This window comes from Oryzias latipes, chromosome 23 (genome assembly GCF_053564925.1).
Source record: "Oryzias latipes strain Hd-rR chromosome 23, Olatipes_Hd-rR_3.1".
Taxonomy (NCBI): domain Eukaryota; kingdom Metazoa; phylum Chordata; class Actinopteri; order Beloniformes; family Adrianichthyidae; genus Oryzias; species Oryzias latipes.
The window spans coordinates 27,078,862-27,102,013 of NC_136259.1; the positions used below are offsets into that span (position 1 = coordinate 27,078,862).

Below are 23,152 nucleotides of genomic sequence, written 5' to 3' on the forward strand. Positions count from 1 at the left end.
TAGTACTGCTGTCTTTCACTTTAAAGTTTCTATGACGCGCTCCTTTCACTTGTCTTTCAGCACATAAGCTAAAGCTAGGACCTGCTTGACTTTCCCTGCATGGGTTTTGCACCGGCACTAACCCTAAGGGAGGCTCAGAGGAGCGTTTTACACTGCTGCTCTGCGCCCGGGTCTCGTCTCTGGATTGTCAGGTTAACAGACTAAGGCTAGCAAAAATGTTTCTAGAAAGAAGAGGGGCACCGTCCACAGTAGGATGGACGCCGTCTCTCCGCATGAGACCGGGCTTCCCCCAAAACGCGCTCCAATTATCCACAAAACCAACGCCGTTTTCTGGGAACCATCTAGAAAGCCAGCGGTTAAATGATGAAAAGCGGCTGTACATTTCATCACTGACTAAGTTCGGCAGGGGACCAGAGAAAATTACAGTGTCGGACATCGTCTTAGCCAGTTTACACACCGAAGCTACGTTTAACTTAACCACCTCTGACTGTCTCCGTCGGGCATCATTACCGCCTGCGTGAATCACGACTCGACGGAACCTGGACTTATTCTGAGCTAACAGCCTAAGGTTCCCCTCGATGTCACCAACTCTGGCCCCCGGATAACACCTGACTGTAGCCGCTGGGAGCTCCACGTTTCTAACTTCAGAAGAGCCAATAACCAGAGTTGAGGGTTCAGCGGGTGTGTCGCTGAGGGGGGAGAACCTATTACTAACGTGGAGTCTCGGGTGCTCTAAGTTTTTGCGTTTAGCACTATGTTAAATCATTTCTTTTTGCTTATCTGGAGCAGTCATCTGTTGTTCTGTCTCTTCACTCTGCAGGTGCAGGCCTATGGTCCAGGTCTTCAGGGTGGTGTTGTGGGTAAACCTGCCCCTTTTGCCATTGACACAAAGGGTGCTGGTACAGGAGGTTTGGGTCTAACAGTGGAAGGTCCTTGCGAGGCCAAAATTGAATGCCAGGACAATGGAGATGGATCTTGTTCCGTGTCTTACTTTCCCACTGAGCCCGGCGAGTATGCCATCAACATACTCTTTGCAGACCAAAACATCCCTGGATCCCCCTTTAAAGCTGTGGTCCAGTCATTGTTTGACCCCAGTCAGGTGACAGCCCAGGGGTCTGGCCTGGAACGAAGCAAAGTCCATGAGCCTGGCTCCTTTGTGGTGGACTGTTCCAAGGCTGGAGAAGCTGAGCTCACCATTGAGATACTCTCAGACTCTGGAATCAAGGCTGAAGTTCAGGTTCAGAACAACAGTGATGGGACGTACTCCATCACCTACATCCCAAAGTGCCATGGCATGTACACCATCACCATCAAATACGGAGGCCAAACTGTTCCACAATTCCCCTCCCGTCTCCAGGTGGATCCAGCTGTGGATGTGAGTGGGGTGAAGGTCTATGGACCAGGAGTGGAACCCAGAGGTGAGCTTCTGGAAAACACTGAGATTTTGTGCTACCTGAAGAAAATGGTTAAACAACTGTGCTCTTTCAAACTGGCAAGAAAAAGCTGCTTTCCTTCAGTGTTAGACATGGGTAAACCAATGTCAAAGGTTGTCTTTGTTCTCAATCAAACTTGTGTGCATCAGAATAATGTTTGTATGGTGAGAATGGTTTCCATCAGGGATTGATTAGTGCAGTCATGGAACGGTTAGAAGTCATTGATGTTTTAAAAAGGGATCTCTGTTGCAGGAGTCCTCAAGGAGGTAGCGACCCACTTTGTAGTTGACGCTCAAGCTCATTGCAAGAGTGGGGGCAATAATGTCAAAGTCCACATCTCCAACCCATCAGGCAACAGCACGGAAACCCACATCACAGATAATGTGGATGGGACTTACAAAGTGGAATATACACCTTTTGAGGATGGTGAGGCTCTGAGGGTTGCATGGTTTTTACAGAGTGCAGCTGCAGTTTAGGATGTTAAGAATTTATAACTATGGGGCACAAACCTCTTTTCAAGATTTAGCTCACCCTCTGCAACAGTGGAAATAATTATACCAGGGTTTTGTGTCTGGGCACTTTTGTGTACGTTTTGTGCACTTTCAGATGAAAAATGTGTCTTTCAAAAATAAAAAGACACCTTTTTTTCCTCTTTCATATTTGCTACTTGCTCATTCAGAACTGTCTTCAGATCAAATCACACACATAAACACAGTGTCAGGGTGGGCATAGTTAATTAAATTTTATGACACCATAATTTTACCACTGAACTTTTGAAAAAACTGTTGTTGTATTCTGTATTTCTAACTTAACCACCTCTGACAGTCTGTGGAACCCAGCCTGATGGAAGTGTGTGATTAATGTGTTTTTCCTAAAACTGACAGAACAAAACACATACCACCTGCAGTCACTGCAACAGATTTTGCTATTTGAGCTTCAGATGCCAGTCTTTTGCATATCTTAACAATTTCTTTCTCAATTGAAACTTAACACAAAGGTGTGTGTCTGTGTACAGGACTGCACCTGATTGAAATGCTCTTTGATGAGGTTCTGGTCCCAAAGAGTCCCTTCAGGGTGTCAGTGACTGAAGGCTGTGACCCAAGTCGAGTTGTAGCTTTTGGCCCAGGTCTGGAGGAGGGCCTGGTGAACAAACCAAACATATTCACTGTGGAAACCAGGTTTACATTTTACATTTATTTTATTTGCACCCTGACAAATTGCATTAATAGCTGTCAAGTTTAACATTTTTAATTTGTTCAACTAAATTTTGTTTTTGTTTTAATCTCAGAGGAGCAGGCACTGGAGGTCTTGGCCTGGCAATTGAAGGTCCATCAGAAGCAAAAATGTCTTGTAAAGACAACAAAGACGGCAGCTGCAGCGTGGAGTACATCCCTTTTATTCCAGGAGAGTATGATGTCAACATCACTTTTGGAGGCTTACCTATCCCAGGTAAAAAAGTCCACCACATATCAGATGTTCCTGATGCCTTAGTCAAAACAGCCCTTGGAGGTGGATACAGGCTGTCTGCGGGTGAAAAATGGTCAAACCTGTATGGGACACACAGGTCCGCAGGAGACAACAATGTCATTGAATGCTCACTGAACCTGTACAGAAACAATGTTCCTGCACATTTTTTTCTACTGCCATGCTATGGGCGACAGCTCGTAATGAACACTTCTACAACACATAAGGGCAAGTAAGGGGGAAGTAAGTGAGATGCAGGTGTGTCATACAGATTTTCCACTTTTTCAACCGCCTCAAATCCTGCAGACTGAACACAAAGGCCGCTAGTGTTGTTCATGTGAAATGTGTACGCTCCTTGTGTGCAACCTGACTGTTAGAGATGAGGAAATTAGACAGAGTGTAGGTTGTGTGGACATCCTACAGGCCCTTGCGTATCATGTGCCCTGGTGAGTGCAGTAAGTGCAGCATTTGTGCACGGTCAGTAAGGAGCCAGTACTCACCTTAACGACTGGAGTTTGGTGTAAGGACGCTGTACGATAGCATCACCTGCATGTCATAAGTGAGTGAAACTTCCATTAGTCTTACAAATACTTCACAATATACTTACCACACACACGACAATGGTATGTTTCATTTTCCTGATGTCTCTTTAGGTGGCTGTACGAGCCTCAAGGAAACTGCAACACACAAATTCACTCCTCTTAAGATACAGCAAGATGACTAAGACATTGTTCTGCACATTCCCAATTAAATCCTGCCTGCAGTGAGACTACTGTGTGTGTTTGTCCGACAGGAAGTTCATTTCGTGTTCCGGTTCGAGAGCTGGTTGATCCTAGTAAAGTGAGGTGCTTAGGTCCTGGTCTAGGGAGTCGAGTCCGAACTCATGTTCCTCAGACCTTTACCGTCGACAGCAGCAAGGCAGGAGTAGCCCCCCTGGAGGTTCAACTCTGTGGGCCAACAGGTAAGAGAGTAAAGTCAAGGTTTGATGTACAATGATCCTTTGAAGTTCTCATACTTCTGGAGGTTCTAAATAGTGTTGGTGTCCACCATTCCACATGAAATTTAAAGTCATTTGAAAAACAAACACTTCCAAACCTAAAAATCTTAGATGAAATTGATAGCACTCCTTACAGACCATGTTTAAAGTAACTTAACCCACCACAACAGACCGGTAAAACATCTCGAGCATCCTGCTGCACACGTTAAAGGTCTTCAGGGAGTAGAGTATGCTGCAGGCCTACTTGTAAACTGCTGTCCTGTTGGTATTCCAGCTCAATCTGTTGTCAATAGTTACTCGCAAGTACTCACATTCCTCTACCTCTGCCACATCCCTGCCCAAGTTGCTGAGAGGCTGGGAAGCTGGTAATTTCTTTTTGAAGTCAATCACCATCTTTTTAGTCTTTTCCACATTGAGCAGCAGGTGATTCTCTCCAGGCCACCTCACAAATTCCTCCACAAGTTCCCTGTATTCCACCCTTTATTCAGCTGATAACAGCAGTCGTCATAGAATTTCTGGAGATGACATGATTCTGAATTGTACTGGAAATCACTGCTGTACAATGTGAACAGGAAAGGAGAGAGCATGGTGTCCTGTGGGGCTCCCGCACTACTCATCCCATCAGACAGGACACTGCCCAACCTGACAAACTGGGTCATGGCCGATTAATTGTCATTGATCCAGGAGACCAAGGATCCATCGACGCCCATCAGCCGCAGCTTCTCACCCAGAAACCATGGCTGGATGGTGTTGAACACACTGGAGAAATCAAAGAATGTGACTCTCACTGTGTCTCTCCCGCCATCCAGGTGTGAGTGAGCACGCTGCAGCAGATAAATGACAGTATCCCCCACCTCCAGGTGTGTCCGGTAGGCTAACTGAAATGGGTCGAGAGAAGGTTCCACCAGAGGTCTCGGGTTGGCCAACAAAATCCTCTCTAGAACCTTTGCTGCATGAGATGTGAGGGCAACAGGATGGTAATCACTTGGGCAAGAGGGAGCAGTGTTCTTGGGGACAAGAACCAAACATGTGGTTTTCCAGGCGGCCGGCACCCTTTCCGACAGAGGCTCAGTTTAAAGAGCTGCTGGAAACCTGCATTGCTGGGCAGCGCAGGACTTCAGAATCCTGGGGCTGATGCCGTCTGGGCCAGGAGCCTTTTGTTGGTCAATTCTTTCTAGCTGTTTCCTCATCTGGCAGGTCGTCACAGTCAGTAAAGCACTTTATATATCCGATAACAAAATAACTTAGGATTTTTTCAAATTCATTAGCTCCTGAGTGACTTTAATTAGTGCTATAATTGTTGTCCTTATTCTCCTCATTTTATTTGGACTTTTCCCTTCAGGAGTTGTCACAGCCAATCAGCTTCTTTCGTCTAACTCTGTATTCTGTATCCTTTCCTCTAACATCAGTTACCTGCATGTCTTCCTGAAACCTCCTCTCTGGTCTTCCTCTGGCAGCTTTAGACTCAGCATCCTCTCTCCTCTGGACATGTCACAACTATCTCAGTCTGATTTGATCTACAAAACCTCTAACATGTGCTGTCTCTCTGATGTCCTCATTCCTGGTCCATCCTGGTCCTTCCCAAAGAGAACCTCAGCATCTTCATTTCTGCTTCCTGTCTTCCTCAGTGTCTCTAGGAAACAACATGACTGCCCTCTCCACACTTTTCTACACCTTTCCTTTCATTCCAGCTCCAACTCTTTTCTGACACTTTTCTCCACCCATTCCAACCTGCCTGCACTCTTCTTAACTTCTTTTCCACTCTCTCCGTTCCTCTGGACTGCTGACCCTAGACCCTTCAGATCCTCCTTCCTCATCTCTTCTCCCTGTAAACTCACTCTTCCTCTTGGGTTCCTCTGATTCACACACATGTTCTCTGTCTCACTGCCGCTAACCTTCATTCCTCTCCTTTCCAGGGCAAACCTCCACCTCTCTAGCTTCTCATCCACCTGTTCTCTGCTCTGCCCATCATAGTCCATGGTGGTTCCTGTCAAAGCTGATCTATCAGTCTTTCCATCATCGTTGCAAACAGGAAGTGGCTCAGACTTGATCCCTGATATAACCCCACCTCCACCTAGAACTCCTCTGTCCCCCCTACAGCACACCTCACCACTGTCTTACAGCCCTCACACATGTCCTGCACTGCTCAAACGTCCTACTCTGTCACTCTAGACTTCCTTATACATTACCACACTTCCTGTCTGGACACCCTGTCATAAACTTTCTCTACATCTACAAAGACAGTGTAGCTCTGCTGCTCACAAATGTTCACTTGTGCTTTTAGTCTAGCTTCAACTCTTTCCCATTATTTAATTGTATGGCTCATCAGCTTTTTTCCTCTGTAGTTGCCACAACTGTGCACATCTCTCTTATTCTTAAAAATGGACACATCACAGTTCTCCTTCATCTTTTTTTTTTTTTTTTTTTTATACACTGTATTTTATCCCACGAAGGGAAATTCTTTCTCCGCATTTGACCCATCCCCTTGGGGAGCGGTGAGCTGCAGCCGAAACCGCGCTCGGGAGGCAGTAGCGTTAAGGGTCTTGCCTAAGGACCCTCACTGGGTGATGTTAACTGCTCGCCATTGATATGGTAATTGCCCCCAGTACCATTGCTCATTCCCCTCCGGGAATCGAACCCTGGTTTCCTGCATGGTAGCTTCCCACCTTACCAACCGAGCTACCCAGCCGCTTAATCTTCTCACCATCTAAGATCCTGCAGAAGATCCTGCAGAACAACCCAGTCAGAAACTTCACTGCCATCTCGCTAGCCATTTCTGTGTCAAGTGTTGTACCACACTGGGTGCAGCAGAACAATGTGTTCCTATACCAGGGGCCGGCAACCCATGGCTCCGGAGCCACATGTGGCTCTTTCATCCTTCTGTTGTGGCTCCCTGTGACTTTGGAAAATAATGAGTATTTTATAATAATTAAATTTTATTTTAGTTTGTTCATTTTTCATGGCATTTCAAAGGCGCTGCTGGCTCCGCACGAAGCGCGAGCCACGTAAAAAACAGCTTCGTAATGACCTTGTATTTATCGGGCGAGACCTGCAGAGCTGATAGCAGGGAGAGGCACGCGGGGCGGCTTCAATAAACATTCCGATCTTCTGCCGGGAACTTGACGTGCCGCGGGGCAGAGACCAACTCGCTGATGACAGAGAGTTTGCGCCCAAAAGTCATCTGAAAACCGCCAGACCCAGCCAAAAGCCGCCCAACACAGCTTTTGTTGATGTTTTTTTTCCCATACTGGACTGATAAAATAAAAGATTTTTCTAAATAAAAGATAGTTCAGACTAATAATAAAATGTGTACAATATTGAATATTTGTTCAGCGGGCTGCCTTCTTCCATTCATTTGCTTAACCCGCTCTATCCCCGCTATAACCTGCGTCTGGCTCTTTCATCCGTGTGCTGCGCTAGAGCGCCCCGACTGTCGTGTCATCCGGCTATGACCGTATTTTGCGCTCTCTGTGTAGGACACACTGAGGAGTGCGGGGGAAACAAATTTCAGCTGCAGAGGATGTGAACAGGAAGAGAGGAAAAGCAGGTGGAGAGGCGGAGGGGTTTTAGCTTCAAACTCTGTCAGAGAGAATGGAAACACGGGCGTCAGATTGAGACAGGAGTTGAAGCAGAGACTTTCCCTGGGATGATTTTTATGAACTCAAAAATGGAAACATGATTACCAAGTAGAACTCTTCAAAATGATAAACCTGATCTCTCCACATTCTCAGTGTCTACCATTCATTGATAAACACATCGCTCCATGCAGCGATCAGACCAGAACCAGTAGCTCCTCCCAACGCGGCCGCTGTATCATCCTTTAAAGAACATAATGTGCATTTGCAGCGACGTATGCTTCAGGCGATGTCCGATTGGCCAATCTACATGTCAATCAAGTCCCGTACTTCTCAGTGAGGATTTTGATTGGCTGGTGGATTTTAAAGAAGTACTTTTTTTAAAAATCTTTTCTGGCCCGCGATCTACACTCATGTCATTGAAGATCGGCCGGTCGATAGCAATCGACGTAATGAGCACCTTTGAATAATATATACATGCATAATGTATATAATGATGTCAAAACGGGTTGTGGCTCCGGGTGCTTTTTTTTTTATTAGGGGCGGTCCCAAATGGCTCTTTGAGTAAAAAAGGTTACCGACCCCTGTCCTATACTCTTATAGTCTCACCCATAGAACCCTTGGTGTCGTAGGTGATCCCACACATCCTTCATGTAGCCTTTTTGTATCTGCTGGGAAGAAAATAGTAAATTTGCAAGACCAGACTGGCTAAAGGACAGTTTAATCCACCAGACTATTGGAAAGCAGGGGTCTTTCCCCTCCCTCTGACCTCCCAATGTCCTTTTTTGACCTAAGTTTTTTGTCTTTTGCATGTCATTTTTTTCAATACATCACACTTTTCATTTCACAGGCTAGTTCTAGCATAGCAAAGAAAGAAATCTCAAAGGATCTGCTATTTATCTGTGTGACCATCTCATCAATAGGATTGCCGAAATTGAAAAGAAAGCTAGATTTTGAAGAAAAAATCAAAAAGTTCAAAACAGCTGGGGGAGAAAGAGTAAAATATTTGTGAAACCACACAAACTTGATGTTAACAAAATGGAAGACTTTGAGAAGTGTTTGATCACAGCTGTCTGAGCAAAAACATATAATGATAAATAGAAAAGTGAAATAAAATTTCAAGAAAATCATGGCACGTAGAATTCTGCAGTATCTTTAAAAGTTGACTGTGACCCTGATTGACCTGCCGGGCAACTTGATCACAACGTATTCAGCTACAACGATAAGAGCTAAAGAAGGACAATAATAATAATAGATTAGATTTATCTGCGCTTTTCCAGATGCTCAAAGTGCTTATAATTTGTCCATTATTCAGTCACTTCTCATTCATGCATGGTGATGGTAAGCTATTTTTGTAGCCACAGCTGCCCTGGGGCAGATTGACAGTGGCGTGGCTGCTAGTTCGCGCCTACGGCCCATCTGACCATCACCGGGATCATTCGTGCACATTCACACACCAGTGGAGGCGCACCAGAGGCAAGGAGGGTGAAGTGTCTTGCCCAAAGACACAACAGTTGGCTGGGTGGAGTGGGGATCGAACCACTGACCCTTTGATCATTGGCGACCTGCTTAACGCCTGAGGGACTGCCACTCAAGGACAAGTGCCCTGACAAACCTGTCTACAGACAATACAGCAATTTAAAGAATACTGACCTTGTCATTTAACATCAGATCTATATCTGTATCCTGGTTCAGCTGAAACAAGGACACTGGCTTTGAATAAAAAAAAAAAAAATAAATTAGGATGAATCAATTATTAAAGACAATTGAAGTGACAGTCTTTTCTAGCCATATCAATAAGCACTTCACATTGTTTCCCGATATTTAGTTTATATCAAGGATTCCTGATGATTATTAATTATGTAATTTTTAAATACAACTTCTTAATATTGTATTGTTTTTTCCAATGACAAACAATATGCACCCATTTCTAATACTTGATATGGAAAGATTATAATTAGGGATTTAATGATTAATCACTGAATCAATTTATATTTCTTCAATCCAATCAATCTGTCTGAAGCAAGTTGTTTATCGAATCGACCAATACCATTATAAAATCATTTCAAAATTAGATGAATCGATAATAGATACTGGAAAATACCATTTGGATTGAGGTACAATAGGTTTATGTTACTATAAGGTAACAACGACTTAGTGCATAAAAGCGGACAACACACATGTGATGTCATCAACTCGGATCAGTCCATCATTCCAGTCCAATGTGTGGACAGACTTTGAATAAATTCATGTGACCATCCAGTGTCTAGAATGTTCTAAGAATGTTCCCTTTGGATTCTTTGGATGTGGAAAAACAACAGTGGTGAACTTTAGGAAACTAACATGTGAATGTATTTGACATTCATTCTAGTTTACTTGTTGGTTTGGACACAGATTTCATTTCCACGTGATGATCTGGAAGAAATCCAAGAATCTGAAAAAATTCACTGTTCAGTACCAGGAATTTCTCTCTGAGTAACACCGGTTAAAGTTTTGGTTAAAGATGTCCTGGATCCAGTTTAGGTCAGTGAATTAGCTCGTTCAAAATTAACGAATTTTGACTAAGAATTGGATCAGCAAGCACAAATTATATGAATCGACTTGTCAAAATGAACCGTAATTGTAGTGATTTCTGAAGTAATGTTATGTCTGTTTTCATAATTAATATGTACTTCATCTTTGTCATATGATTTATTGATTTTTATGGATTTTTAATGACCTGAAATCAGTGTTGGTAAAGTATAAATATCTGATTAGAAGTTAAGAAATGGATAATGATCATTTGTATAAAGAAAAAAAAGAAAGGCTCTTTTTTTTGTCACCTACTTGTTTTTTTTGAGGGAAAAGTTGCTCTCCTCTATCTGTAGAAAGTTGATAATCTGCTGTAAGAACTCTGTTCTAGTCCTTACTTTGCTGATTTTGTGTGCGTTGTCTGACTGCATTTGTTCTTGTTGGCTTCATGTCACGGCTTGAACAGCTTCTGCATATCCTTAGGTGTGGCAGAGCCGGTCAGCGTCACAGACAATGGGGATGGTACTCACACTGTCACCTACACTCCTGCTAACGATGTCTTGTACACCATTAATGTGAAGTACGCTGACCAGCAAGTGCCGCGCAGGTTTGTGTAAAGAAGTATTGAAAGCCTCGATGCTTCTCTCTAAAGTGTGACGTCTTTGGTTTCTTCTCTCAGTCCTTTCAAAATCAAGCCATTACCAGCTCATGACGCCAGTAAGGTTCGAGCCAGTGGACCAGGCCTAAATGCATCGGGGGTATTGGCTAGTTTTCCCGTTGAGTTCACTATTGATGCTAGAGATGCTGGAGAGGGACTTCTGACGGTGCAGATATCGGTGAGTCCACCTCCTTTAGAGGAGCCAGAAGGGTCTATGGCTTCACAAACCAGAGTACAATAATGAAGTCTGACTTCATGAAGTTTAAACCAGAGTATTTGGTAATGGTAGGTGTTCGATTTGGTGTGATCTGTCTGTGGATCTACCAACCCAATTTCAACCCAAACTGGGGGCGCTTGTTGCTCTTACTGCAGGATCCGGACGAGTGCAGGCGCCAGGCCTCGGTGTTTGTGGAAGACTGGGGCAGGAGGGTTTGGGAGACTCACATAGTAAAGAAAACCATCCCCTTCAGTATTCTAAAGAGAGGCTGTGTAAGGCCGGCACCCCCTTTCATTCCCCATTTTAACTTACATTTGCATTTCATCTCCCCCCTCCCCTAATGTCTATGCCATCTCAGAACAGATTCAACATGTTTCAACAGGACTTTTGTTTTAACCCTTTTATACCAAAGCTTTGGCTTCAGTGTTGATGTACTTTTGACTACCGCAACTTTTTAAACATTGACACAGTTGCGGTAAGTCCAGTTGATTCTGTTGCGGAGAAAAGCGCCTTTAGGCCATTATGAAAAGCCACTTTCTTCTTGTCAGAATCAGCTGATTTACGGTGATCGCTTGAACGGTCAAAGAGATACGGTAAGTTAAAGACTGTGTTTTTTTAGGTGTCCCTGGAGAGAGCTTTGGTGTTTAAGGGTTAAAAAAGTTTTTTTTTCATGGCATCACTGCTTTTCTATAGATTCAACTCTAAACACTCTTTTGAAAATGTTTTCTATTTGATTTTCTAATGTACTTTAGAAAAGCCGTTGTTGGACAACTAAAACCTCCTAAATGCCAGACTGATATAAAACTCCAAAGACACAGTTTAAAGCCCCACTCTGATCATCTTCTGGTTTATTTTCAAAGCTTTTCCAGAGGTCTTTTATTTATGAATAGCCTGTTTTGAGCAAAAATCTAAAAACCTGTGTAATTTTCTCAGACATAGTTTCTGCAGAGACGCACAAGTTTATTAGAAATTCACCTCTGAGTTGTGGACGGGACTGTTTTCATGGAGTAAGCCTCCACTGAAAACCCATTATCCATTTGTTTACAGTCTGTCCCGTTAGCCTACAGCCCTCATACCCCAAGGCTAGCGGTGAGCAACATCAGATCTATCCATCCGTACAGTTTAGATCCAGATTCCAGCTCAGCCGAGGAAAACAAAGACCTTCAATGATCTATTGGTCTGCGAGTGGATGCATCAGAAAGTGACGGGGCAGGGAACTTGTGACTCCGCCTGTTTCACTTGCTGCATCACAAAAGAGCTTTTCCAAACAGCCTTTTTTCCTCTGCTCCTGATTCACAACAATGGGAATAATGAAAATGTCAGAAATGCAGTTTTAATCTTAAATTATTCATATATATGTCCTCCAACATGAGAAAATTGCTACAAGAATGTTAAAAACACCGTTTTCATGGGAGTGGGTCTTTAACCTGTTCATCTCTGAACTATATAGATTAGACTTTCAAATGCTTTTATTATAATTCTGTTCCTGTAATGGAACTTATACAGTCCTGAAGGATTTTGAATCTTTTGAGTTGGTATTTCTACATACAAATTCCAAAAACAGTTTTGGTAAAAATATGAGATTTTTAATCAGTCACTCTGATTCAGATTAAGGGTCTTTCTCCTACTTATTTACTTCTGCAGGATAACCCCAACAGAAACTGAATTTTTCTTTCACACTAACTTTGTTCATTTTGCTTTTTTGAAGATTGAATCTTAATGTTTCAACACTCTTTCTTTAGCTAGAGACCCCCACGCCCCAATAACCAGCACAACCAGCACAAAGCAGTTCTATTTTCTCCACCAGAAAGGTTGTGCCTGTCCAAGAAGTATAGTTCAGTCAAACTCTGGATCTGAGCCACCACAGTGGTAAAGAGGCTCTGGAGAGATCCAGTAACGAAATCCTTAAAACACTATTACATATTTCAGCAAAGAAAAATCCTGCCCCCATAATAATTTTTTAAACTCCTTTAGAGAAAACCTGTCCTGCCTCCTCTTCTGTGGCGTGTCTATAGCAGGGGTGTCAGACTCCGGGCTTCGGCTTCTCGCTGGTTTTTCAGAAATCCTGCCTTATCTGTTGGTGATTACCTGGATCAGGCGTGGTTAGCCAATAAGGAGCTTCAGTGACAGGTTAGTTGGAAAACATGCTGGACGCCAGCCCTTGAGGCCTGGATTCTGACACCCCTGGTTTATGTCCAGTTAAATCGAACAGAACAATATGTTTTAAGTTCCGCACTAACTCCAGGGCTTCATAAACTGGTCTGTCTGTTGATACTTTGTCCAAACAAATTACAGGTTTGATGAGCTGTCACTGAGTTTCTATTGGAAAAAAACCGGCACTAAAAAGACTGTTGTCATGTCCGAATGTCTGACCTGTTGCTCATGAGGCTAAGCAGACTTCAGAATACTGGATTTGTGCTGTTTAAGATGGACATTAGAAAAACTTCAACAGTGCATTGCTTACGACTATGACAGCCTTTCCTTGTTAATTAAATGAAATAATAATTAATATTTTTTTCCATCTTTGACACCCTGTATTGGTTCTCCTCCTACCAAGAACTGAATTATTCATCCTTGTCTTATTTGATCTGGAATATGTTCCAAGGATCCCAAGGGAAAACCCAAGAGGGCAATCGTCAGAGATAACAGAGATGGGACTTACACAGTGTCCTATATCCCCGATATGACTGGCCGCTACACTATCACCATCAAGTATGGAGGGGATGAGATTCCACACTCACCATACCGTATCCATGCTGCACCCACTGGAGATGCCAGCAAGTGTCTGGTCACAGGTTAGAGTCCTCCAACTCCTCCTGTATTTTCATCATAGTGGTTTGTCAGCATCCCTGACTGCTGTTGTTTTCATGCAGTGTCCATTGGGGGTCACGGGCTTGGTGAGTGTCAGTTGCCACTCTTTTAATTACTGACTTGATCTCAGCGGTAAACACAAGTGTTGATGGTTTGCCCTCAAATATTTGGGCTAAGATTTTCCATTCTTTTGAGCTTTGCTTCATCATTAAGGTGTGTTTGTAACATTTACAAAACCTTTAACACGGTCGGCAGTGCTGCTTTTCCAGGTCACTTGAAATCACTACAGTTTAATTTTTAAATGTAAAATCTTCAGGATTTATGCTTATTTTATGCCAGCTTGAAACAGCTGAGAACATGTTCTTTCTGTATGTTGTCTGTCTGTTTAGGTTCAGGTCTTGGCCCTAGCATCCAGATTGGAGAGGAGACAGTAATCACTGTGGATGCAAAGGCTGCAGGAAAAGGAAAGGTCACCTGTAAGGTGTCAACACCGGATGGGGGGGAACTTGATGTGGACGTAGTTGAAAATGCAGACGGTACATTTGACATTTATTACACTGCTCCGGAGCCTGGGAAGTACGTCATCACTATCAGATTTGGGGGTGAACAAATTCCCAACAGCCCCTTCCACGTGGTGGTAAGTTTCTGCCGTGCAGACTCTGCCTCACCTGAGGTCATTTCAGGATTAGTTTTTGTTCTTCTAATGAAAGTAGCGTTTTAGTTCTTTAGTTCTGTATGTTTAGAGAAGCCTGCTGCAATTTCCTGACAGTGACTTTTCAAAGTAAGACCTCGTCCTCATCTTCTGGCTGGTCATGTGTTTGACCTCTGCTACAATGTGTGAATGTTTTTATGGTAGAAACTTAGCAGCCTCAGAAACGTCACTCTACTGTCATTCTACTGTCAATCTGATGGACTACTTAACTTCAGTTTTAAATTAGACAAAAAAAACATTTGCTTTAGACTTATTCATCAAATTTGATTTTTTTCATGAAGCTCTGTGCTCCTCTTGTACTTAATCGTGAAGTTTCCTGGCTCTGGTTTAGGCCACAGATGATTCGGTGGGCCCCGCTGAAGGTATAGAGCCCACACTGCGCCCCTTCAGTCTGGTCATTCCCTTCACAGTGCAGAAAGGACAGATCACAGGTACAATGAGTGTGCCGGCTTGGTCATTTTTTCACACAGACGAGAGGCGTTCGAGTTCCTTGTACTGCTGTTTAATGTGGTGTTCCTTTCTTTAAACTTTACACCGCATCAACATCCGTAGAACTAGCAAACAAAAGTAATAATTAACTATAACATATGAATTGCACATCTTCATACCAATAATGCAAAAAATAATACACATACATACCACTTTGGCCTGCTAATGAACCAACCGGTGAACTAAAACACAAAAAATCTTCTTAATTGTTCTCTTACTGCTGTCTGTCGTGCTGACTTCGCATGTGCTGCTCTTATAGGAAACAGGAAGTGCCTATTACAACCTGTAGCTGAACTCAGGTAAACTAAACATTAAAAACTCTTCAAAATTCAATCTTACTGCTCCTAAAGCTTCATAGGTGTGATATAAAATGTAGAAAATACAAATATTTAAATCTACAAATTAAAGAAAAATAATTAAAAACGTTTTAGGTAGCACTGCGGCAGAGCGCCCTCTGCTGTCAAAATAAATAACTACTAAGACATCAACTGCTATAATGAGGTATCTGAGTACTTCTACACCTGTCAGAAATCCCCACGCTCACACTCATTACTCAACAGTCCTAAGTCTCTTTATCCCGACCACTTCATTGTTGGCCTCTGCCAACTCTGTTCATACAGCACTACTTTACCATCAACTGGTATATTCAGTTATTATCCAACAGAGGTATAGACCTCAACACTGACTATCAGTTTAATTTCACTTAAATACTTCTTCCACTTTCCAGCATGGAGCTCTGTCCTAGTCCAATTAGGAAGTTCTGACGTTTCTGTTCTCCTTGTTCAGACTTCCCATCTTTGAGCTTGATTCCAATGAATTTCTAACTACTAACCCATAGTAACAAATCACAATAAAAGCATCTATAGGCTAAATGCGAACCATGTTTCAAAGAGCTTCTTTCCCAGCCAAAATTAGTTTATGTATTTTTTGTGAAGATTTCCTTTGATCTAAAATGGGTTTATATTTGTAATAAATAGCCCTACAATGGACTGGAAAACCATCCAAGGTTAACCTGGCATTTTCCAAACAGTATGATAGGCCCCAGCATCCCCATCATCCTGATGGCTTAAGAAAATGGATGGATTTATAAAAACTGCGGTCTTGTTTGTAGCTTTTGGTTCAATGGGCTCATAGCTGAGAATATAATTTCTTAGCTCTGCTGCATGGTGTTCTTGAGGGAGAAATGCACACGTCACAGAATGCAAACTTTATCATCACAAGATTTCAATATTTACAACATTAAAAAAGTATCCCTTCCTGTTAATAAAAGGCCATAAGGTGAACCAAGAAAAGTATGTATGTATGTATGTATGTATGTATGTATGTATGTATGTATATATATATACATATATATATATATATATATGTATATATATATATATATATATATATAAAAAAAAAAAAACGCCCCTCTCACCCTCCGCGGGTGAGAGGTGCAGGACTGTCATGCAGGAAACCCGGGTTCGATTCCCAGGGCGGAATGAACAATAAATGGCAATGAAAAATGGGGCAATTACCATGACAATGGAAATGGGGCAATTACCATAACAATGACGGGCAATTAACATCACCCAGTGAGGGTCCTTGGGCAAGACCCTTAACGCTACCGCCTACCTCACAACATGAGAGACAATGAACCACATGTCATGCCGGCTCAGACGTCGCCCGGCCAAACAAGGTCTGCGTCAGGTGCTGAGGGACCAGAGCACCCTGATGGAAAGTGGGCTACTGGAACAAGACAGAAATGGACTAGATGTGATATATATATATATATATATATATATATATATATATATATATATATATATATTGATTTTGGTTTTGTCTGTTTTATTTATAAAAATTCCCTTCAGCAACAAAATATCTTTCACAGATTGAAATTTAAATATGTATGCTAAGAATTTTAGATAGATATTAAAAAATTTGCACTTTAAGAAAGTGGGTTAGGGTTAGGGTTAGGTCGTATCTCAACACTGCTTAACTACAATGTGTAGATTCAAGAAAAGAAATACACAATTTAAACACAGAAACACAGACACCAACACAGTACATGAGACTTAGTGGGTGGGGGTGGGGGGTTACCTGTGGATCAATCCAAGAGTGCAGCTGTAAAGCACATCTCCAGACAATGCACAGGAGGGGGGGTGAGTAGTAAGAATGCAGAGGTCAAGAAGGGATGGGCAGAGAGTGTCATCCTTTGCACACAGCTGTTTTTACACTCTGTAGAAGCAAATATGTTTTGGTAGAGCCAAGGGTAGCAGCACTCAGCTCACGAGGGGAGTCTGGTTAGATTAAATTCTTTTGGGCGCTTGCAGTTATTTGTTCTGCTGGTTGAGTCCTTGACTGGTCTGGCAGATTTGGAGGGAGATTTTGATCCAAAAGTGGGCATTTTAGACCAGTCCTCCCTCAATTCAAGCAGAAACACGGTCCAAGTTGACATCCATCTTCCGCACAAGTTTAAGGGTCGCAAGACCCTGCTTAAGTGGGCAAGACAAGCACAGTGCTTTTGATCCATTCATGAAAGTTTCTCGTTGTGAGTCTCTACTGCCCGAAGAATTTTCACACAGAGCTTGGACTGATCGCCTCTCTCCGTCTTTTGCTCCCAGACTGCCCAATAAATCAGAAATCTTCCAATCCCAATTGGGAGAAATCCAATTATCAGAAATCCGAATAGATGCATATCTTTTATATCTTCCAGAGACAGCTGAGCCAAGGACACCAGCCTCTACTTGCCCCATAGATTGTTGGTGTATCCAGTCGCATGGGTTCCGTCTGGGCAGAAAGGGTCCTGTAGGTTTCCATTAAACCTATCAGGGCGGGAGCGTGTGGCTGACGCATGTTCTCCACAAGAAAAAAGCAAAACAAACAAAATGGTGGAAGTGTGCGAAAGAAATGGGGGAAAAAAAGGATGTCATCCACTTGCAGTCGTTTCCTTGCTTTATTAACATCCACAAAAATAAAAATAAAACAACAAACATAAAATCCACTTACTTTCTTATTCTTATATGAACTTGAACATAAACATGTACATGATCAAAAAAAGACCGTCGCGCTCCTCACTCTGTCTCCTGCAACTACCGACACACCAAACTCCCCCGCCCCTCTCTCATGTCGGGTGCGCTACGTTCTTAAAGGTACAGGATCCTATTTCTCTGCACATAACAAAAATCTTCTAATATATACACAACCGATATATTATTCAAATAATCTTGATAGAGAAAATAAAACGCAGCAAAAAATATAACTGAGATCAAACATTATCTACTTTCATAACTAAAACTAAGTTCAGGTTTAAACTCCACCAATTGAAATTAACATAAATCTTGTGACCTCACATATGGCACTTACATTCCGGCCCCTAATTGTTTTAACAGTGCAAACGATTTTAAAACAATTACAATATTTCTTCACTGAATCACGAAACAAAAATCATCATCACTGATCTTATAAATTGTCCAGACTTTAACAATCAATCTACATCCAGCCCGTCTTCGGCAAGTGTGAGGAGAAAAAATCTGGAACTTGGGTCTTAACTAACATTCAGTCTTTATCACTGGCTCATTCAGACTCCAGAAGAAGACAGAGCTTTGTAATGGGTCTGTCCAGGATGCTAGTCTTTGTCTTTATCCTCACTCTGCGAACAAAAGCCTTGTTGTCAGGAATCACTTCAATGATTTTTCCCATAATCCAAGAGTTTCTTGGTGCAGAGTCATCTGCAAGAAGAACCACGTCTCCTTCTGAAAAGTTCCTGGAAGCTGTGGCCCACCGCTGACGCTCCTGAAGTTGAGGAAGATATTCCTTGATCCATCTCTTCCAAAATAGGTCAGCGATATACTGCACCTGCCTCCATCTACGCCGTGCATACAGATCATCTTTGTTGAAAAGTCCAGGTGGCATGTTTGGTTTCTTTTTCAACAGCAACAAATGATTAGGAGTAAGTGCCTCCAAGTCATTCGGGTCGCTGGATGCTGTTGTTATAGGTCTACTGTTTATAATAGACTCCGCCTCACACAAGACTGTGTGAAGGCCTTCTTCATCCATGATCTGTTCCTTGACAGTGGAGTTCAACACCTTCCTTACTGACCTGATAAGCCGCTCCCATATTCCACTATGATGTGAAGCAGCAGGAGGGTTGAAAATCCACTTAATGCCATGTTGATGGAACAGATGGTGAAACTCAGAAGTATTCCAATCAGCAATGGCCGCCTTCAGCTCACGGTTGGCGCCAGTGAAATTCGTCCCATTATCTGAGCGTATCTCTTTAACCTGTCCTCGTCGTGCTAAAAAGTGTCGTAAGGCATTTATGCAGGAATCTGTGTCCAGAGTTGAGGCAAGTTCAATATGCACTGCACGCACAGCCAGACACTAAAATAAAACTCCGTACCTCTTTACAAGGCATCTTCCACGTCGGACATCAAAAGGTCCGAAATAGTCCACACCTACTCTGGTAAAAGGCGGATCGTCTGGTAAGACGTGGTCTTGTGGTAAATCAGCCATTAGTTGCTTTCCTACTTTTCCATGTAATCTGCGACAGGTGACACACTTTCTGCAGATTGTTCTGATGGCTGCATTGGCACTTGTGATCCAAAACTTCTGACGTAACTCTGAAAGCATGTGGTTGCGCCCTCCATGCCCAGTCTCTTTGTGAATCTGATAAAGAACCAAGCCTGAAATGTGGAAATCTTTGGACAGGATGATAGGTTGCTTGCTGTTCTCTGGCATAGCAGCCCGACTCAAACGTCCACCAACTCGTAACACCCCATCCTGAAGAACAGGATTCAACCTGTACAAAGGACTGCTTCGCTTCATATTTCTGTCCTTTGCCCAGACTTTTAACTTCTTCAGAAAATTTCTCATTCTGACAAAATTGGATGTCACACAACTCTGCCATGTCAAGTTCTTTCACCGAAATTGGTGCACCTTTGTACTTTCTTTTAAAGTTTTCCAATTGACTTTGGACCCACTGGTGACCACTGTCATGCCCAGCTTCCTCACAGGCCACATGCAAGTCTTTGCGTTTTTGGCAGAGACTTTGAAGTAAAGTTTTAAGCTTCAAGAACCGTGCTACAGTTCGTTTCAACTTATACCATGATGAGAAGTAGCCGATCAGTTTTTTGAACGGAACTACATTTTCTTCAGCACTCATCATGTTCACTGCAACTCTTTTGATCTCTGGATCATCTGCAGCTGTTTCTGCATCACTTGATGGCATCTTTGGCCAACACTCAACAGGCTTGCAAAGGAAATCTGGCCCTGACACCCAATTTTGATTTTTCATGAAATCACTCACCCTTTGCCCTCTAGAGGCGGTGTCTGCTGGGTTCTTGTCAGTGCCGACGTGTCTCCATTGTCTAACATCCGATGCTTGCAGAATGGCTGAAACTCTGTTTGCCATGAACGTCCGGTAACGTGTTGTCTCATTGTGTAGATACTTTAGGTCAACTGTACTATAAGTCCAGAACACTGATTGTGTGAGGTCCAGTTGCAGCTCTCTTCTCAGAACGGCATCCATTTTTACCGCCACTGTGGCCGCTGTCAACTCCATCCTTGGGATGGTTGGTGCCCTCAGAGGTGCCACTCGGGACTTGCCCAGCATAAACGCACAGTGTGGCTTGTTAGTCATGCTCCGCATCAGGAGATAGCTGACTGATCCGTACGCATCTTCACTTGCATCTGCGAAGTGGTGTAATTGCGCAAATGCACACTTTCCAAAATCTTTAGGCTTCATGCATCTAGGGAGGTAGAAGTGCTCTAACGCAGGAAGACTGGCTAACCAGCCCAACCATCTGTCCTTGATGTCATCCGGTAATTTATCATCCCACCCAATCTTCAATCTGCACAAATCTTGCAACATAAGCTTGGCTGGCAACACAACTGGTGCCAGTATGCCTAATGGGTCATATACTGAGCCAATAACTGAGAGCAGACCCCTTCTTGTGAATGGGCGGTCTCTGATGGTGATTTTAAATTTAAATGTGTCAGACCTTACACTCCAATTGAGACCAAGGGCTCTCTCCATTGGAAGCTCATCTCGATCGAGATCCAAGGTTTTCATCTCCTTTGATAACTCAGATTTTGGAATGGAGTCCAGGACTCTGCGGCAGTTACTCACCCACTTGTTGAGACGGAAGCCTCCGTTGCCACAGATTCTTCTAAGATCTTGGCACATTGATACAGCCTCCTCTTCTGTGGGAACAGACTTGAGGCAATCATCCACATAAAAGTTCTCCAGTACTGTCTGCACAATCTCTGTTCTGAAATGCTGACTTTGGTCTTCAGCACACTTCCTCAAAGCAAAGCTGACGCAACTCGGTGATGATGTTGCTCCAAACAGGTGCACTGTCATCTTGTGCTCTGCCAGAGGTTCACTGTAATTCCCGTCTTCCCGGTGCTGTAAATCTTCATCAGGCAACTGCACCGCGTAACCCTTCTGGAGAAGATCCTTCATGAACTCTGTATATTCCTTATGAAAGCAGTCATCCTTCTTGAACCTCTTTTTAAGACTCTGCGCTCGCTGTTCAGCCATTGTTCGATTGTTTGGCATGCTGAGCATCTTGATCTTTTTTGGCAAACAGACAACATAGTGGCCCTCTACCAGCTTAGTAGAGTCTGTTACTAGGTCCATAAACTGGTGATCTTCTCTGGACAATTCCACTTCCTCGTGTTTTCCTCCTTCTGGGAAATCCATCTGAAACTGTTGCAGCCACCAATGTTCCAAATTTGCTGCTGAAATCCTGTTTGCTACAGCTTTCATTGGTTTCTATTGTCGTAGTAGCTGCAGCTTTCTCTCAAAGGCCCATTTATTGTCCAACCAAGTTTGGTTCTCACTGCGTATGGTCCATTACCAACGCTGCTCACAACCTCCCATGGCTCCATGGCCTTTGGTGCATTTGCTCCAATAAGCAAGCCAATGTTAGCTTCAATATGAGGCAGTTTTATGTCTTTAAGGTAGGGCCACCTTTCAAGGTCCTTCTGTAGTGGAATGTTTTCCTTTCCCACAGGTATTGTCTTATGAGTGAAAGCATGTGGGAGATCAATAAACTCATCACTTGACAAACTGCTGACCTGTAAACCGGACACGACGTAAGTAGCCACAGGTTTTTCTTCACTCATGGTTCTCAGTAGCATATCTGTCTTTCGTCCGTTAACCTTTAAGTCGTTCATTAGCGACTCCGTGCAAAATGTAGCCGAGCATCCTGGATCCAGAAAGGCATAGGTTTGCACCATTGTGTTTCCTGTCTTTGATTTGACTCGAACTGGAATTATTGCAAGCGTACAATCATCCTCTCCGGCCCCAGTGAGATCCGGCTCGTCAGACTGAGCACGCACAAATGCGCCCAATACTGTTTGACCATCATTGTTATCTGTCCTCCTTTCTGCACCAGAAACTGAGTCCTTTTTCTTAATGTGCAGGAGTGTGGGGTGTTTAAAAGAACATACCTCACAGCTCATTTTATTTTTGCAGAATTTACTCAGGTGACCATGCTTGAGGCAGCTGAAACAAAGTCCTTCATTCTTCAAATAGTCCAGTTTTTCTTTGTGGGATTTGCCTTTTAACATGTCACAGGTCGCTACTTCATGCTCACCTTTGCAAAAGAGACACGGCGAGGTTGCTGAGGTGGTTGTAGCTGAGTGTTTAATAGATTCTGCATCTTTTCTTTGTTTATCCAACTGAACAGCACTTGTGATGAATGACTTCTTAGCTATGCCTTTTCTTGGCCCTTTTTGATCACTTTGTTTAAATGAAGATGTTTTAGTTGCAATGCTGTCCCTTATTTCACCAAAGACTGGATGAAGAGCAACTTTGGCCTGCTTACTGATGTACTCAGCCAAGTCCTTAAACTTTACTCGTCTTTCACATTCTTCCTGTATGCTCCACACAATACTTCTCCATTTTTCCCGCAGCTTGAATGGAAGCTTTGCTACAATGGCTTTTAAGTTTGCAACATTGTCTAACTCTTCCATGTAGCTCACTTCAGTCATGGTGTTACAGCAGGCTGTCAGGAAGAGTGAAAATGCATTTAAAGCCTCTGCATCCTCTGGCTTGATGGGTGACCAGTCCAATACTTTGTTCATGTAGGCTGAAGCAATTTTGTAGTCATTTCCAAAATGCTCCTTCAATAGCTGTTTAGCCCTTTGGTATCCTCCTTCTGGTCTCATATGAAGGCAGCTTTTAATCAACTCCTTGGGCCGTCCTTCAGTGAACTGTTCCAAGTAGTAGAGACGATCCTTGAAGCTTTCTGCGCGGGATTCAACACCATGCTCAAATGCTCTTATAAATGAGT

General features: G+C 43.0%; 1 protein-coding gene across 9 annotated transcripts in view; it reads left to right on the forward strand.

The window, feature by feature from the left end:
• Positions 1–23,152, forward strand: part of LOC101166705 (filamin-C) — a 146,771-nt gene that overhangs the window by 94,957 nt on the left and 28,662 nt on the right. For 6 of the 9 annotated variants that reach the window (XM_023952378.2, XM_078941625.1, XM_023952375.2 and 3 more), the window contains 12 exons: positions 821–1,418; positions 1,686–1,859; positions 2,449–2,611; positions 2,722–2,882; positions 3,691–3,858; positions 10,464–10,587; positions 10,660–10,816; positions 11,011–11,127; positions 13,461–13,650; positions 13,729–13,752; positions 14,056–14,303; positions 14,710–14,809. In XM_023952378.2, coding sequence (XP_023808146.1) covers positions 821–1,418; positions 1,686–1,859; positions 2,449–2,611; positions 2,722–2,882; positions 3,691–3,858; positions 10,464–10,587; positions 10,660–10,816; positions 11,011–11,127; positions 13,461–13,650; positions 13,729–13,752; positions 14,056–14,303; positions 14,710–14,809 — 2,224 coding nt within the window. The remainder of the gene's footprint in view (positions 1–820; positions 1,419–1,685; positions 1,860–2,448; positions 2,612–2,721; positions 2,883–3,690; positions 3,859–10,463; positions 10,588–10,659; positions 10,817–11,010; positions 11,128–13,460; positions 13,651–13,728; positions 13,753–14,055; positions 14,304–14,709; positions 14,810–23,152) is intronic. The other 3 variants (XM_023952374.2, XM_023952376.2, XM_078941629.1) reach the window with 2 other exon arrangements.